Source organism: Orbicella faveolata, unplaced genomic scaffold (assembly GCF_042242905.1).
Source record: "Orbicella faveolata isolate gen_17 unplaced genomic scaffold, um_ofav_v1 contig_12, whole genome shotgun sequence".
Lineage (NCBI taxonomy): Eukaryota > Metazoa > Cnidaria > Anthozoa > Scleractinia > Merulinidae > Orbicella > Orbicella faveolata.
The window spans coordinates 22,783,718-22,799,456 of record NW_028301539.1 but is presented as its reverse complement, the minus strand read 5'-3'; the positions used below and the strand labels follow the sequence as shown (position 1 = coordinate 22,799,456).

The window sequence follows — 15,739 nt, the reverse complement described above, 5'->3', positions numbered from 1 at the left end:
ATGGTGTTATTAGTCAGCGATATCTTGACCACATTAATCACACAATTAATTCAGCATTAAATATATCATTTTCGAAAACCCTGTCTAGGGATATAAGTGTTGTGCCGTATTAAGAAAGCGCCCTTAGAAAAAAATCCATTTGCTTTTCTAAAGACCTGGCGCACACACACACAAAAAAAGCGTTTTATATTGAAAACTTTTGCTCGGCTTTTGTTGATCAGTACTACATCTTTAGTGAACAATAGAAGCCATTCGTGACAAATCAAAGCAGCTTTTTGGTTAACTAACTTCCTATTGAATAAGCACTGTTAGCACTGTGCTTACGTTACCCAACATGATGATGTCCTCAAACCCTATTCGCCAACGTTTGGTTTTGCGGAAAAGAAATATTGAAAACAAAAAAAAAAAAAAGAAAGAAAGAGAGAAATATGGTACATCTGGCTACTAATAAGAATGGTTCAGAGTGAATTTTAATCTCCCGGGATTTAAGCACTCCTCTTATATGTTTTAAGACAACATTACTGAATTAATGCTAGCTAGTGCAACAGCAAATTCTCGTCGACTACAACGTTCGAACTTGCTCACAAACTTGTGTGCGGTACTGGTTATTTGAAATTTCTATTCTCAATACCGACCTAATTTTCCATAAGGAGGGAAAAAATTAAAGATTAAAATCGAACCCTTTCACTGCTTCAATGAGTCAACGATCAATGGCACTGTTAATTGTTCGGGTATTTATCGCTTAGTATTAAGTACACATACGTAGCTATTACTTAACTTCGCAACTAACGTGAAATTCATTTAAAACTTCAAATCCAGTAGGAGGCTTTCTTCAGCGTAAGAATGACGAGAGAACTTCTTTTCAGAATAGTTAAAGGGAATACTAGTCACACATGAAACCTATCTGTGAATAAATATCAGATCTTGTCTCAGCAATATTACAGTTTACCAACGAATTAAACCACACAGGATGTCGCGGACAGGGACCTTTAAAACAACAAACGAAAGGCTACTCTCCCACAGGTAAAATGTATACTAAAATTATTCAAACCAAAGGTATTTCCCACGGCCAAATGTATTCCTCGGTAAGAAGGACTATGAATAATTGTTTGCAAAAGGAGATAAGTAATTTTACCTGTTATAGAAGTGACTAAGTGTACACCGCAACTGAAAAATTGCGTTGAGCGATATCAAAACTGCGAGATACTGGTCAAGTGTTTTACAACCGATATAGAGATTTAAAACAGTTCTTTTGTTATTAACGCTTTTATAAAAGAATTTTAATTCGACGAATGGTAATTTGTTGTAATAGCCATGGAGGGACAAGTGATCTTGATTTGGCTCTTTGTTGTCACCTTTTCTTTCTCTTTTGCAAAGGACGAAATTGAAGCAGGTAATTATCTAATGACACTCTAAATCACATTAAGTTTAAGTGCGACTTCTTGAAAGAGAAGAAAAAATATTGGCAAGGGACAGATAGCGGTTGAATCAACTTCAAGTAAACTAAGTGACGGAAAGAGATTCCTTGATACCATGAATGAAGACATTTTTTAAAGCTTTCATACTCAAATATTAGGCAGACGTAATTGGCAGGCATTTTGAAAAGCTTACCAAATTCTATCGTCAGGTAGTAGGAGTAAGTTTCCTTTTTTGTGATAATTTTTCACGAGTCCGATCTAGAAACTGAAGGGTGGTATTATTACTTTGAGTAAAATTTAACGTTTTTTATTCAGTCATATTTGTTCCAATGGATAGCTGATAATACTTAGCATTTTCTTTTCTTTTTGTACTTTCTTTAGACCCTGCTGAGCAACTGAACGATCTACTTGGTAATTATAAGTACCTTAGCTCGGTTCTAATTTCACGAAAAGCTGATATCATACTTAAGTGCTACAGGCTGACTTAATAGAGAACGTGCAACATGGTTATGCGATCACGCAATGAAAGTCGACTTAAGATTTAAAAAGTAGGGGAAGATATGCTAAATACCGATAGAAAAAACTAATAAAATTAAATTGTAAGGAAAGTTAAACTGCTATTGAAGTCATAGTTGTAAAAAAACCATGACTTGGAGCTAAAATATCTTGCACGTATTCAAATTGCGAATTAGATGTACCAGGAATAGACTATAGTTATGCTCTGAAGTCAGAACAGAAAAATCTTTATAAGAGATAAATTGGATTCTCACTGGAGTTTCAGAAAGCTCCCTGAACAATTCGACTTGAGCATGCACATTCACTGGTTAACATCTTTTTGATCAAGTGAATAACATAAATACGAAAAATGTCATAAAATCATTATATATTGCACCATCGAATTTTTTGTCAATTCGAGTGAGGATAAATAGCAAAATTACCCATGATATTACAAGCTAAAACTAGCCATATAAAGAAAAATAACTCCATAAGGAGATAGTTGGTAAAAATACTGATTAGGTTTAAGTCCTTAAGTCAAAACTATAACGCAGTGACTCGCTGTTAACTTTTAGTACTTTCTCGTTTGATAATAGGAAACTCGCAAGGCAGGACCAACGCTGTCAGAGGTACGTGTTATTTTTTTTTACCGAATTTATGTCGAATACAAAGTTAATTAGGTTGTATACAATATTAAAAGACTTCGAGGAAAGGTAATTTCTGGACATCGAATTTAGATTACGTGAATTATTTTCTCTTTTCACCTTACATTTTTTCACCCAGAAGTTAATCACGTTTCTCTTATAGGATGTTTTGACAGGTCACGATACTGGTGTCGAAGATATATCAAGCACTGTTTCCACCCTTTTGTCTCTACGTACTGTCCAAGAACTTGTGGTGGCTGTTCAGGTAAGTGATTTTGTCTCCGCAGAGAGAAAATGAACTGTCAGTATCAGATAGAAAGAGATGGTGTTACATAACTTCATCAGTTAGTATTGGATCAAAAGTGAAAGACAGCACTTAAATATATGTTAACCGTGTGAACTGGTTTTCTTGTTGATAATGGACTGAGATCAGTAAGAGTTTTACCCTTATCCTTACAAATGAAAAGTTGTTTGACCAATCGTGATGACGCGCACTAGCACACGTTTTCGCGCGCTTTGCCTCGGCTAAATGTCTTTTCTTCGAGTTTTGATTGGATCACTTGATTGCCTGTGTCTTTCGTAATTGGTCAGGATGATTACTTGGGGTTTTTATTTAATTTAATTTTATTGTATTTTTTGAATCATTCAATTGAAAACCGCTCTATTGGAACGGGTCAGATCAAGAATTCTGAATCGGTCGGTTAACTCAGTCTAAACAGTTCATTTCATATCTGGACCACGCCTGATCGAAGTTGCATGCAAAATACAGCCACCTCCTCACGATGAGAGGCGACTCTATTTGCAAGCTATGCACTGAATAGAAAAACAAATTAAGAGGGTCAATCACAAATTGAAATGGGTGTAAGGAAAATGCCAATGAATCTATATTGACTGCACACAGTACTCAATAAACAGTAAATTAAAGCTACAGCTTTTTTATTTCCTTTTTCTTTTAGTATCCATTTCTTAACATTCAGTATTTTTCTATATGATCATAATCCCACATAAGTGTGACTTTGAATACGGAATATGCATCGTATCTGATCAAACTGTAATTATGACTAATCCACCGATACTAAGCTGTTTTCTGTCATTAGATGAAGGAGGCTGGAGCTCTTGGAGTGACTATGGTCCGTGTTCTAAGTCATGTAGTTACGGCTATCAGTCCAGGTCAAGGAAATGTAAAAATCAGTCATTCGACAGAAGGGTTTGTCAAGGGCCTTCAATGGAACAGCGGCGATGCAATGAGCACGTGCCATGCCCTGGTATGAAAACCTAGCATAGGGAATATTTTGCAGAGTGGAATAGCATTATCTGTTGATAGCCGTTTTAATTGATTAAATAAAACACTCAAAGAAAGTGCTATCACCAATCAAAACAAACAAGATCTTTCTTCCCAGCATTAAAATATTTAAGTTACGAGCGTGACTTTGTCATCGTATCTTGCTGCTCCCGAACCCCGGTATTTATAATAATCCGTTATAAACGGAAGCCGAGAACATAATGAGCAATGCTGCCACATGAAAAAATCTGAGTAAAACAAACTGCCTATTTCTGCAGGTAATTTTAGAATGCTAGCTGCTTCCGTGCAACCGTCTGAAGGCACATGGACAGCTTGGGGTGCATACAGCAAGTGTAGTAAATCTTGTGGGGGAGGAATGCAATCTAGAATCCGCAGATGTGTAAACCCGTCTCATCCTTTCGGCCACAAAACATGTAAAGGGGCTTTCAGACAGCGGCGACCTTGTAACGTGCAACATTGTCCAGGTAAGTCAAAAGGCTGGCATGCATAAATGTGGAACTTTTATTTACCCTCGACAATGGAGAAGAGCAAACAACTGAAACAAAGGACTTAAACTGAACATAACATTGTTAAGAATCCCAACATGGAGAACGGATCCATATTTAGAAATAAAGAAATGTGTGGTCACCTCTTAAACAGTATCTAAGACTAGAACACACTTTGATACAAAGTAACAAACATGACTACTTTGTATCATGAAAGAACGCGTGGAATTGGTAAATGTCTTGGACATTTTCAGATCCGAACAGCATACATGAGTTATGAACCCTGTATCAGAATTTCTCACTGACGTCAAACAGTTTGTTTAATTAGGATTATTATTTGGCGATGATATAGTGTGCTCTTTGTTCACAGTAATCACTGATAAATGAGAAACAGCTTGAAGCACTAGCTAGTCCTACTTCCAACACTTTGTCATCGAGTGCAAAGTGCAAAGTTGCCTGTCAGTTTCGTTTTCAGTATTATTATCCTAGTAAAGGCTTTTTTTTTTTCTAACTTCCCTCAGTTGATGGTGGTTGGACTTCATGGGGACAGTACGGCTCTTGCAGTAAAAGCTGCGGTGGAGGAGTACAATACAAACGTCGAAAATGCAAGAACCCTCCACCCAAAAAGGGCGGTAAACACTGCACAGGACCATCTACACTGTCTCGTGACTGTAACACACAAACATGTTCTGGTAAATCTCTACGTGATTTCTCCTCAAATTAGAAGAAAGAAGGTCAACTAAGCGAAGACCGTCAATGTAAAATTGCATGTCAGGATGTCCTTTCGCTGCTCCACCCTATTATCACAAATAAACTTGGGAAAATGTAGAGTAATCGGTCGAAATGAAACGTATAGGAATGCATGCGCATTGCATCGTTCCAAATCATCCAACTACGGCTACATATACTCCTTCTTTTTGTATCCAATTAGATTTAAATTCATTGCAAAATATTAGTGAAGACTCTCTAAAAGTCTAAAATGCACTCAAAGAGATAGATTTTAATGAATGGTCTGATCATCGAGATTTAAAAGTAACAGCCTACGATCAGGCCCTTCAGGCCCTTTGTAATTAAGTCTATCTGTGTTCGCAGTTGATGGTCATTGGTCTTCATGGGGACAGTACAGCCAATGTACCAAGAGTTGTGGAGGAGGCTCACAGTACAGAACTAGAATTTGCGATAACCCGGCACCCTCAAGCGGAGGCAAACACTGTACTGGACCATCTCAACAAACAAACGTGTGCAATACCCAAGGGTGTCCTGGTAAGTATATATATATTCTTTTAGCTCTTCTTCAAGGGGATGTTATGGAAACAAAATGTAAAATTTGTTCTTGGGTGGTTGATCAGAAGAGTACTTGGTTCCCTACTTAAGGAACTGTGGAAGAAGAATTTCGCTTTCAACTATTCAGCTCGGGTTTGAGTGTTTGACTTCGCTGACAAGTTAAGTTGTCTCTCCTACTAGCCAAGCTTTTTCTAAGGGACAAACTGGGAATAACTTGTCAACAAATTATTCATTTTTAGTTGATGGTAATTGGGGTCCCTGGAGTACATTCGGAGAGTGCTCAAAAACCTGTGGAGGTGGTATGAAGTATAGAAAACGAAAATGTGACAACCCTGCACCGGCTAATGGGGGAAAAGATTGCCAAGGGTCATTCAATGAGGCTCGGCATTGTAATATACATCCATGCGCTAGTGAGATAATCACTGGATGATCTTCTTCTTGTTTTTCTTAAATCGATCACTTTGTTGTCTTTTACTGGTTTTCATACGCTACAAGAGAAATGAGTTTAACAGCTAATCATCGAGATAGTCATGTCTATTGTCTCCTCTTTATACTTACAATGAAGAAACAGTTTCAGTCAACAAAGTGACTGCTAAAATTTATAAAAGAAGGAAAACCGGCTGGGTTTGTAAAAACGATCAGTATTTTCCATGGGATACAATTATGAAAAGAAGTTTCCTTTTCTCCTTACTATGGAGGATGAAAATGTCATTTCCTTCCCATTTCCGCCAGCAGATCATAATCTTTTTAAATCTTATGATAAAAGTCCTAGATGAGATATTATAATGCAGATAATACATTTATTTCCTCAGTTGATGGTCATTGGTCTCCATGGGGACAATACAGCCAGTGCTCCAAAAGTTGTGGAGGAGGCTCACAGCATCGAATGAGAGCCTGCAATAACCCAGCACCCTCCAGCGGTGGCAAACATTGTCTTGGACCATCTCAGCAATCAAACGCGTGCAATACCCAAGGGTGTCCTGGTAAATATATACTTACATGTTGATTTATTCCTTTCCTTAAAGCTTTGTTTGATTGAGAGCCATTTCTATGATTATAAATATAAATGAACATGCTGCAGAATAGATGAAAAAATAAATAAATAAATAAATAAATGTATTCCAGCATTTTATCAGAAAACCAATAGCGTAAAATACAACGTAAGGAGTGGAAACTGAACTGAAACTCTAATAGACTACGAATGGCTTCCGATGAAAGAAATGACTTCGTTTACCTTTCTGTGTTATTGTACAAATGCGAATAACTAAAACTAATTCATAAAACTAATTCATTTTTTAGTTGATGGTAATTGGGGACCCTGGAGTATGTTCGGACGGTGTACAAAGACTTGCGGAGGCGGTTTGAAGTATAGAAACCGAAAATGCAACAACCCTGCACCGGCAAGTGGTGGAAAAAGCTGTCAAGGGCCATCACTCCAGGCTCAGCACTGTAACACACAAGCATGTGCCGGTAAGACATTCGTGGTTTGTTTTACTTTTGTTTTGTTTTTGTTTTTGTTTTTGTTTTTGTTTTTGTTTTGTTGTTTTTTTTACTCTTTAATTGTGATTCACACTACTTACAAACAATGGTACATCTACTTATACTATTTACAAAAGTAATACAACCACTAAAGTCCATTACATTACCGACAAAACGTTTTTATACAATTCAATTACTTACGCACTACTTACACTACTTACGATTCAATGCAATTACAGGTGCTACTTACAATAATAATTGTTTTACTTTAATTGCTAATTTTTCTGTATCACTTCTATCCCTGCTGTAAAGGAATGCTCTCAAGGGTATGATAATTGAAAGTAAAGAATGATCATCGCAGTAAATTTTCTAATTTAAGCAATTGGAAAGAAGAAGCCTGAAAAAAATCAGGGCTTCAACGGGATTCGAATCCGTGACCTCCGCGACACCGGTGCGTTGCTCTACCAACTGAGCTATGAAGCTACACATTGGCGGTGGAAAATTTACTGCGATGATCATTCTTCACTTTCATCTACAACCGCAGTTCAAATATGAATTATTTCATATATACTTCGGTATGATAATTATTGCTGATTCATAGAGCGAGTATCCTTTATGGCCTTAATTTTCTCCAGTAAACTCCTTTGACGAGTTTGGCATGTCCTGCTCTATATTCCCTTTGCATTTATTTCGATCATGATAACTAGTGAACATCCTTCAAAAAAGAGAACAAGTGGCATTTTAATTATAATCGGTGGTCTCCATCGTGGCAAAGAATGAATTCTTCCGTGATAGAAAAGGCCGGAGGACAAACCCAGAAACCATTTTCCCATGCGGAATGCGGCTAGCAATTTCTGCCGCTCCCTGTTTGATTAAAAGAGTATACTTGCATTTCATAATTACCATGAAACTCTTCAAGGACAAATTATAACATAGATTTTAATTAATGGAAAGCAACTGATTTATTCCCTTAGTTGATGGTCATTGGTCTCCATGGGAGCAGTACAGCCAGTGCTCTAAGAGTTGCGGAGAAGGTTCACAGTACAGGCGAAGAACCTGCGATAACCCAGCACCTTCTGGTGGTGGAAAACAATGTCCAGGGCCATCTCAACAAACAAACCATTGTAATACACAAGCATGCGCTGGTAAAATATAATTTGCTGTATTTACTCGATACTTTCCCTCTCGTTTGAAATATTTCTCAGTTCTGAGATTCAACGGCAAGATATGATCTAGAGACAAAAAATCAGAAACATAATGCACCATTGCATCCCTGGAAGTATGTGTAGGAACCAATTGAAAGCGAGCAGCGACATAAAAGTAAGAAATTCTATAATTAATGGCAAATAGAATTGCTGTCCAGGTTACTCAAAAGTGGCATTGTAAAAGAAACATTTACTTTGACAAAAGTAAATGTCAAAACAGTCACTGAAAACTTCAAAACAGTCGCTGGAGTGTAACATTTGCATTTCCAGGTAAATAGTTTATCTAAAAAAATATGGCGATGGGTGGACTCAATGACAACTTACCCGTGCTTTACTTTATTTATTTTATTTTATTTTACTTTATTTTATTTTATTTTATTTTACTTTATTTTATTTTATTTTATTTTATTTTATTTTATTTTATTTTTATTTTTTATTGTTTTTTTTTGTTGTTGTTCAACTATTAGTTTCGTATTGTATTTACATAAAGTGACTGTGCATTTTACATTGACCTCTTCCAAGCTCTTTAAAGGTTAAGGTTGTATAATCAAGGAAAATTTTTGTGAGATCTTTTCTCATTGTTGGGGCATCTACTCTTCAGAGAAAAGTAAGCATTTTGTTTCAGAAAGGCAGTAGTTTCTAAAATTCATGAAATATATCATATATTCATATTTAGTCGATGGACAGTGGTCCCGGTGGAGCATGTACGGAAAATGTTCTGTAACTTGTGGAGGAGGGTTCAAGTACAGAAGTCGGAAATGCGACAATCCTGCACCGGCTAGTGGAGGAAAAAACTGCCGGGGGCCATCTTTTCAATCAGTAGTCTGCGAGACACAAGCTTGTCCAGGTAAGTTTATTGTCTTTTCTTCCTTTCCGGCATACTCGCCCTCACTAGGAATTTCATGGTGGTGTGAATAATTATGAAACTTTTATTCGGGTTTGAAAACCAAAGTGACAACTTCTTAGATGAAAAAATATCCAGCGTCATCAAAAAAAAAAATTCTCATTACTGTAGCTTTGTTTGTGTAAGCCTTTTTACAACTGTACTTAAGTTTCCTCTATGATGATCGTTATGATTAAGTTCCTGCGTATGATTGTTATGAAGAATTGTCAAATGTAATACCGACATTCGGGAGACTCAGTAAGCACGGCGACTGAGTTGAGTTCCCTGTCAAAAGTAACAGTGAATAAAGTTGAGTAGCACATGGATGTTAACCATTTAAAGCGAATGATGCCGGTACTTTTCAAATCTCCACAGTAAATGGTAAGTGGTCCTCGTGGAGCAAGTACGGTGTATGTAGCGTGACATGTGGAGGGGGATCTCAATATAGAAGTCGCAAGTGCGATAAACCAGCTCCAGCAAATGGTGGTAAACCTTGTGTTGGACCAAGCCAGCATTCACGGAGCTGCAATTCACAACCTTGTAAAAGTAATGTGACTATATATATATATATTTTTTATTGTTACTATTTCACGGATTCTTCTAAAACAAAGGAACAGAAGATAAGTGGCTACAGATTGTATACACCTATGCTGCGTATCTCGGAATTGAGCATTGACCTGTAAAACCATCTGATTTCGGTGCTCGCAATACTGGAATCAGTATTTTGTGCTTAGCCTATTTAATATTTTGCGTACAAAAACCAAAGCCAGCTTGAAATATACAAAGATAAAAGGAAACCTGCCTTCTATTTTTCTTTTATTTTCTTTTTGTCCCTGTACGCCTCTTCTTCGTCGCTGTTTCACGGCTGTAATCAATTGGATAGAATGTTTGCCACTAACCAAGTTCCTGATATTAGACTTTTCTTTATATCCTTTTTTTTGCTATAATGATAGCTGATGCGAACTGGTCCAAGTGGAGCAAGTACGGTCCATGCAGCAAGCCATGCGGTGGAGGATCTCAATACAGAAGCCGAAAGTGCGAAAACCCAACATTCGCGTACAATGGCAGAGATTGTGTGGGATCGAACCGAGAATCACGGAGATGCAATACACACCCCTGTAAAGGTAAAGTGTCCTGTTAACATTAAAAATTTGACATGGTACCATGTACTCAGTACATGTACTCAGTACTTTTTGTGGATTTGAGGGCTTGGTTAAATAAATAAATAAATTAAGAAGAAGCACATCGGCCTTTCACGAGGCTCCTTCATTGTTGCCTGTCCTCTATTTATCACCTAGCTGTTCAGAGAGTAAAACCACTTTCGTTCGCCTCAACGATATTGTACATAAGTTGATAACTTTTTTTTTCAGTTGATGGTCACTGGTCCTCTTGGAGCAGGTACGGTAGGTGTAACAGACGATGTGGAGGATACCAATACAGGAGCCGAAAGTGTAACAATCCAGCACCAGCAAACGGTGGAGCAGACTGCGAAGGACCGAGACGAGAATCTCGGAGATGTAATTCGTACCATTGCCGTGGTAAGGTGGTCGCAAAACATACTTTGATTAGAAGCTCCTTTTTAAGCTCTCTATTTTCTAGTCTGCCATTTTTAAAGACGTTTTTCATCAATACCAATAACAAGTAACACCGTTTCTGCAATAGTTTTTGAAAAGATTGCGTAAAAAAAGAGATAAAACACTCAATTTCCGTCAGCACATCATTCTTCAAAATACTTTTTTACGATAACTGCAGAAATTCTCGCGCGCTCATTGGTTAATTTGCATTGTCAATAAGCGGACAGACACACGAATTTATAATTTATTCGGTGCGTCAACGGGCGAGAGCGGACAATTTGACAATTTGCTATCGTAAAAAACAAATTGATGTCAGTTGTTAATGCGTCTGTCCTGTTACTGACAACGAATTTCGTCATGACATTGTCAAAGTAGTCTGGGGATCAACAGCTACTTTGACAATGTTATGACGAAATTTATGATCATTAACAGGACAGACGCATGAAAAACTGACGTCAATTTGTTAAATAGATATAATTTAGAAATAATGTTTTTTTTTTCCCCTTGTATTATGTGCCAATTAAGAATTTTGACCTGATTTTGGGTTCGCTGATTATTCTTATACAGTTGATGGTGGTTGGTCGTCTTGGGGTCCTTACAGCAAATGTAGCCGCACTTGCGGATCAGGAGGCAGGCAAACAAGAAGACGCACATGTTCACATCCAGCTCCCTCATATGGTGGCAGACCGTGCCGAGGATATTTCCATCAGACCAGAAGATGCGGAAGCCGAGTTCCCTGTGAAAAGAGTGAGACCTTAATTATTTTATTATATTACTTGGATGTAAGGAACAAATACCTATAGACCGTCATTTCAGAAAAATAGCATTGAAAAAAAAAAAAAAACAAGTGTCAAACACAACTGTCCATGAAAAATATCAGTACAAATATATAAGTGTATATTTCTTCTTTCAAGATATTTTTGTTTTGGGATATCACCCAATGTTGAGTAAGAGATGTCACGTAACAGTATTTCAGTCAAGGACCCTGTGTTCCATTATTTTTTTCAAAACCCCAGATGATGAATGCTCACTTTTCAGAACCCTTCCCCACCCTAGCTGCTCACTTTCCACTGGGACTGTAAAACAGGCCTACTAATTTTCAATTAGTCCTCGAAGGGGTATGTGGCAAAGGAACGCTACAACTCATTGGCCCTCTAATTTACATTTAGATCTAAACGGCAAGATTCTGTCCCTCCCTATTAGCCGAGAGAGACTCGAGCTCTTCGTATTACTGCTAAAGGATACCTGCATCTAAACTGCAAAGCCGGTAAACACCGGTGATGACTATAATTATATTAACAGTTCTTAGTATTCCTACAATACTTTGTCCCCGAGTTCCTCCGCAATTGGAAGTGATTAATGGCTACTTTCTTTTCTGAAGCTTGCAGAGACGAGCGAAGTCAGGGCTACTGTAAATACGTCTTGATGAGTTATAGATGCGGACGATATTACAGATCTTGCAGAAAAACCTGCGATGCATGTATGTATTTATAATTTAAGGCACCGTTTTCCTTGTTGTGATTTCTAATTTCAGTGCGCACGCATAAAGGTTACCGTATAGCCTTTTAGAGCACTTTTAGAGCTGTCTCTTGTCCAAGGGATGTAGCGCGTCCCGTTTAAACTGTAGATACCGAAACCCCTATATCAAAGTATAACTTACAGAGCTGGCTATCACACGATACCAAGAATTTTAAAATAAAATGAATTGTCGAATTTTTTCACGACCTATAAATACGAGCGAGTATGTTGGCTGTTATTCGTAACTTTCTAACTGATGAATAACAGCTTGAATTGAATAAGTTCTTTTTATGCACTTACACCACGTCCAATGCTTGCAGGCCATTACTATTCTGGTTAGATGAACCCCTCATAGCTGAGCAGTTAACAGGTAACGTAACATTCTAAGCATAAATAAGGGGTTATGTCAACGGGCCAAGGGGAAATGCCTAGAGTATTCTATTAATGATTTATGCCAAAACAACCAATATCGCCATTTGGAGTTAGCATTTTCACCTCTTTCATCTCTTTTGCCTTCAATTTGAATCTTGCCGTACTGACGTTTTAGCTGGGTAGTGTTGATTTCTTTGGCTTCATTACATGGATTTTCTTAACTTCTATCCGTTACACCGGAATTCGTTTTATCGTAGTCCTGTGAATTGGGTCGGGCTATTGAAGAATACTCATTATAAGAAGAAACTTTATATATAACTGGAGATTAGCTGTAGTAGTTTTTCTCTGTATTTGAAAAGCAAAACCACCGTCATGTGAAACGAAATCAGTATCATAAAGTTTCCAAAGTACAATGTAGACAAGCGCTAAAGTGTTAGTAATGAGCCAAATAGCAAAAAAGGACAGCTTAAGCTGGTAACAATAGTAGAAAGTTAAAACGGATTACTATACGAACGTCAAAGTTTTAAATGATAGCTATGCCTCTTTCAATAAGCTCCAGTTGATGGTATCTCTAACATGTACATCTTGTCACCCGTTTCTTTTCACCGGGAGGGCGGAAATGTCAGAATTAGGTCCGGGTGGTACTCCCAGAAACGTTGGGTGGGAGTGTGCGGCCCGCTTCCCAAAACACAGCTGCCCTAAACATAAGTTATGAAGGGCTTTTGTTAATGGTCTTATTGATAATGATGAAAAAGTACCTTCTTCTAAGAAACATACCCAATTCAAGACTGGAATGCTAAAACCATACTCTATTTAAGACCAAAATGGCCAAAATTGATATCCCAGCTATTTATGACCAAAACGGCTGAAAAACCCTACCCTTTGGGGCCTCACATACCTACATAGCCCATATAAGGGAGTACCCCCTTCCGGGGGAATTAGGCAAATTGTCTTGATTTATTGCTATCTTAATGAGATTTCTTTCTGTATCACATTAGTTTATATCATTTCTAATCAATAACGAGGTATATTCTTTTTCTATTTCCAGAAAAAGGAAAGATAGAAGCTTTTTAAAGGGACGTACTTTTGTGACGGAGTATTAAACACCCTTCCTTGCGGGTTATGGAATTACTTGTAGCAGGATTGAGAAAAGAGCTGTAGCTGTTAATATAATATGTTCTTTTGTTATGTTTTTCGTCTAAAGCGATGCTGTAATGTTACTTTTTGAATTATTAGGTCACTCCCGGAGATGAAATTTCATAGAGATTTTAAATAAAATGACAAACGTAGTAGACATTATTATTTTTCTCTTGATTATTTTCGGTCTATCAGCCGATGTTCGGTTATTTCGTCGTAGATGTCAATACGTCCATGCAAATCATGGAGATCGGAAGAACCAGAGGGTCCTTCGGTGCCAGTGTTTACCTCCAGGCTCCGTAGCATAAAATGCCTGAAGGTGCATGTATACCACTTCCTTTCGTTAAGGTGCTACTGAAACAAAATTTTCGTATGTGAGATTTTTGCTTAGTAATAAAGTTTCAACGTTACTTGAAAACACTGCATACTTTTTTTCTCATACGGTAAGCGAAAACTGCTTTTTCAGCCGTTCGAAGTTGGCTGTTTAAGCCCAAAATTGGCGGCCATCTTGGCGCGGCCAAAACAGCCTAGTGACGTCACTAGTTGTATTACTCTAATGCCGCGCTGAAAATTTAGAATGATTACGGGAGAAGAGGATAGTGTTCAAAGCCCCCAAAAAACATCTTAAGGACATCTCAGAGCTGTAAACAGATAATAACAGTAGTCTTAGACATGAAGAGGTGGAGAGTCGATCCTGGGGCTTTTCAGTCTATTTAATTGGATATTTCCAGGATATTTTATGTAAGCAAGCGAACGACTGCGAGTTCTTAAATCGCAAAATGATCGGGACACTTGGCCAAATGGCCAGCACTCAGTTCAACAATCTCTACACTCATAAGGTAAAAAAGACATGAAAACAAGAGAAAACGGCTTTTGAAAATATTATCTGGAGTGCTACTGTACGAATCGTAGCAAGAACTGTTCGAGTTTTCGAGTCGCTTCGCTTCGAGGGAACCGGACGCTTTGTGAGTTTCACCGCGGAAGAGATTGTGCTAAAGTGACCTTTAGTTCAGTTGTATCTGCTACATCCTACAAGTTATCACACTAGCGACAATTTAAGAAACCCTCTTCTTTTATATGGAGGGAGCGAATTTAAAACTATAAAGGTTAGCTAAGCTGCCATGACCCTACAGGTATGTTTTCAGGAAACAACAGACATAAGTATGCGCTAAAGAACTTAAAGTAATCCATCGGCAGTGAAATATTGCAATTGCATGGGAGGGGGGTGTAAAAGAGAAGCAAAATTCCCGCTTTGTTTACAATGATACGTATGCGGCAACAAAGCAAACCCTGCTGTGGATCACAATTTTCAAAGATACTCTTTGTCTACCACAACAACTTTGACTTATTACTATCATAAAAAGATGTCCTCTGTGTGCAAAGAAGTACTCGACTCAAAGCTTGTGGACCGTTAATAACTTCGTGAATGTGCGGATGGCTGATGCGCTTACCGTTTCTAATGCAGTAAAGTTGCCCAGGATATATTCGAACCTTGTTAATAGACGTTAGATAAACGCGAGAATCCAAATTTCAGAACCAGGTTGAAAACAGGCGACGATATATCGTGTTTAGGCTTCAGGACGTGGTATAAAAGTTGCCACAGACGACGATATATCGTGTCTTCGAAGTCTCCAGTCGAGCACTCCAGATGTTCGAAAAGTATACTGAGCTGTTCTAATCTGTAGCATTCATTTTGGTGAATCTACACTCTTTTGGCGCCCTCCAACGTTTATGATGTGTATTTCCTGTCAACGCTGGACAGAAATTACAAGGTAAAAAACTAGCAGGTATCTACAATATGAAGAATAAACTTGAATAAATCAGGTGAAAACAAGAGAGAATCTATAGCGCTTCCTGCGTAAATACAACCAGCGACGTCACAAGGTCCTTAAATTCGGTTCCAGAGCCCGGACACAGTTTTACTTCAAAAGTCGATTTCGGC

At 37.9% G+C, this 15,739-nt stretch overlaps 1 protein-coding gene across 3 annotated transcripts; it reads left to right on the top strand.

The window, feature by feature from the left end:
* Positions 1–1,288: 1,288 nt before the first annotated feature.
* On the top strand, positions 1,289–13,959 carry LOC110044058 (coadhesin-like). Of its 3 annotated transcripts, XM_089282891.1 has the most exons (19): positions 1,289–1,393; positions 1,800–1,829; positions 2,510–2,542; positions 2,721–2,822; positions 3,655–3,822; positions 4,118–4,324; positions 4,867–5,037; positions 5,438–5,608; positions 6,442–6,612; positions 6,929–7,099; positions 8,083–8,253; positions 8,990–9,160; positions 9,572–9,742; positions 10,150–10,320; positions 10,567–10,734; positions 11,338–11,517; positions 12,152–12,250; positions 12,609–12,658; positions 13,709–13,959. In XM_089282891.1, exons 1-18 carry the CDS (start codon positions 1,315–1,317, stop codon positions 12,626–12,628), a joined length of 2,454 nt encoding a protein of 817 aa, XP_089139017.1. In that variant the 5' UTR covers positions 1,289–1,314; the 3' UTR covers positions 12,629–12,658; positions 13,709–13,959. The 3 variants fall into 3 exon arrangements, with proteins under 3 accessions (XP_089139017.1, XP_089139018.1, XP_089139019.1); XM_089282892.1 differs by lacking the exon at positions 5,438–5,608; XM_089282893.1 differs by lacking the exon at positions 9,572–9,742.
* Positions 13,960–15,739: the final 1,780 nt, after the last annotated feature.